The sequence below is a fragment of the Austrofundulus limnaeus genome, unplaced genomic scaffold (assembly GCF_001266775.1).
Source record: "Austrofundulus limnaeus strain Quisiro unplaced genomic scaffold, Austrofundulus_limnaeus-1.0 Scaffold55, whole genome shotgun sequence".
NCBI classification, from domain to species: Eukaryota; Metazoa; Chordata; class Actinopteri; order Cyprinodontiformes; family Rivulidae; genus Austrofundulus; species Austrofundulus limnaeus.
Window position 1 is genome coordinate 12,303 of NW_013952457.1, and position 1,219 is coordinate 13,521.

General features: G+C 41.0%; 1 protein-coding gene across 1 annotated transcript in view; it reads left to right on the forward strand.

Annotated features, from left to right (window-relative positions):
* LOC106517967 (tripartite motif-containing protein 16-like protein) overlaps nucleotides 1-1,219 on the forward strand; it is a 5,701-nt gene that overhangs the window by 1,599 nt on the left and 2,883 nt on the right. The window contains exons 2-5 of the mRNA XM_014009023.1: nucleotides 314-406; nucleotides 476-697; nucleotides 781-937; nucleotides 1,014-1,094. Coding sequence (XP_013864477.1) covers nucleotides 314-406; nucleotides 476-697; nucleotides 781-937; nucleotides 1,014-1,094 — 553 coding nt within the window. The remainder of the gene's footprint in view (nucleotides 1-313; nucleotides 407-475; nucleotides 698-780; nucleotides 938-1,013; nucleotides 1,095-1,219) is intronic.

Sequence of the window (1,219 nt, forward strand, 5' to 3'; positions counted from 1 at the left end):
CCACACACACACACCCATTAGAACCTCATAAACATAAAAACAATTTTTTTTTAGCAATCATAAGTTTAACAATATAAAAACATATATTAAACTTACAGTCTAGTTTCTGCGGATAAGGTCAACAGGTCTGTGTATCAACGTTAGGATAAATTTTTTCAAAATAAAAGCAGCAAAGCTAACTATTGCTCGTCATCGTATCTTGAGATCCAAAGGTACACTTGAACATAAAATCTTAGAGCATTTTTTATTGTGTTGACAAACTCATAACTCCTTCAGCTGAATCACGTGTTTGCTTCTCTAATGTTCGTTTAAGGTGGAGCTGAGAAAGACCCAGGGCGAGCTCAGACAGATTCTTCAGGACCAGGAGAAGTTTGAGAACATGGAGAACATGTTTAAACAGATCAGGGTAAGGCAATGGTAACACTAATCTATTACGGTCCAAATGTTCTCTGATCCTCTGCTGGGTCTGAAACAGGGGGAGGCCAGAGAAACCGAGGACCACTGTGAAAGTGTGCTAGTCCGAGTCACCGAGTGCCTTCAGCAACATTACCTGTCAGTGAGGAAGATGATTGCAGCTCAGGCTGAGGAAGCCAAGGCTCGGGTTCCTACCCTCAAGACCAAGATGGAGGAGATGAAGAGGATGGATGCTGAGCTGGACCACTTGGCACAAAGTGAAAACAGTGTGCAGTTTCTGCAGGTATTACATTTACTTCACCAGACTCTTGATACTCCTTGGTGACTGATCATCTCCTCATGGATCTATCTTGTTTCCTCCRACAGAAATGGCCCAAAGTGAGGAGCCGTTGTGGAGACCTCCTCCAGTTTTTCAACGAGGATCCACTTTCCCCATTTGAGGTCACCCAGAGAGCCATTGAAAAACTCGGGAGGCAACTGGAGGAATTCTGTGACAAACAATTTGCTTCTATATTTACCGTTTGTATGTGTGTTTACTGACATATTGAGCTGTCTGAATATTGTATGTTTTTTTTAATGTGGGCTTTTATTTTGCAAAGCTGACGATGAAGACGAGGAGAAATCAGATGTAAAAACAGATGAAGAAGAAAGATGTGAAGCCAGCATCTTAAAGTCCCATGGTTTGTACCTGAAACTTTAATTCTTGTGTTTTTGTAAAAACATTTTAACATTCTAACCACAAGAGACAGAAGAAAAACTTCAGTACTTCAGAAAGTAAAACAGATGGAGACGAGCAATTCTGGAG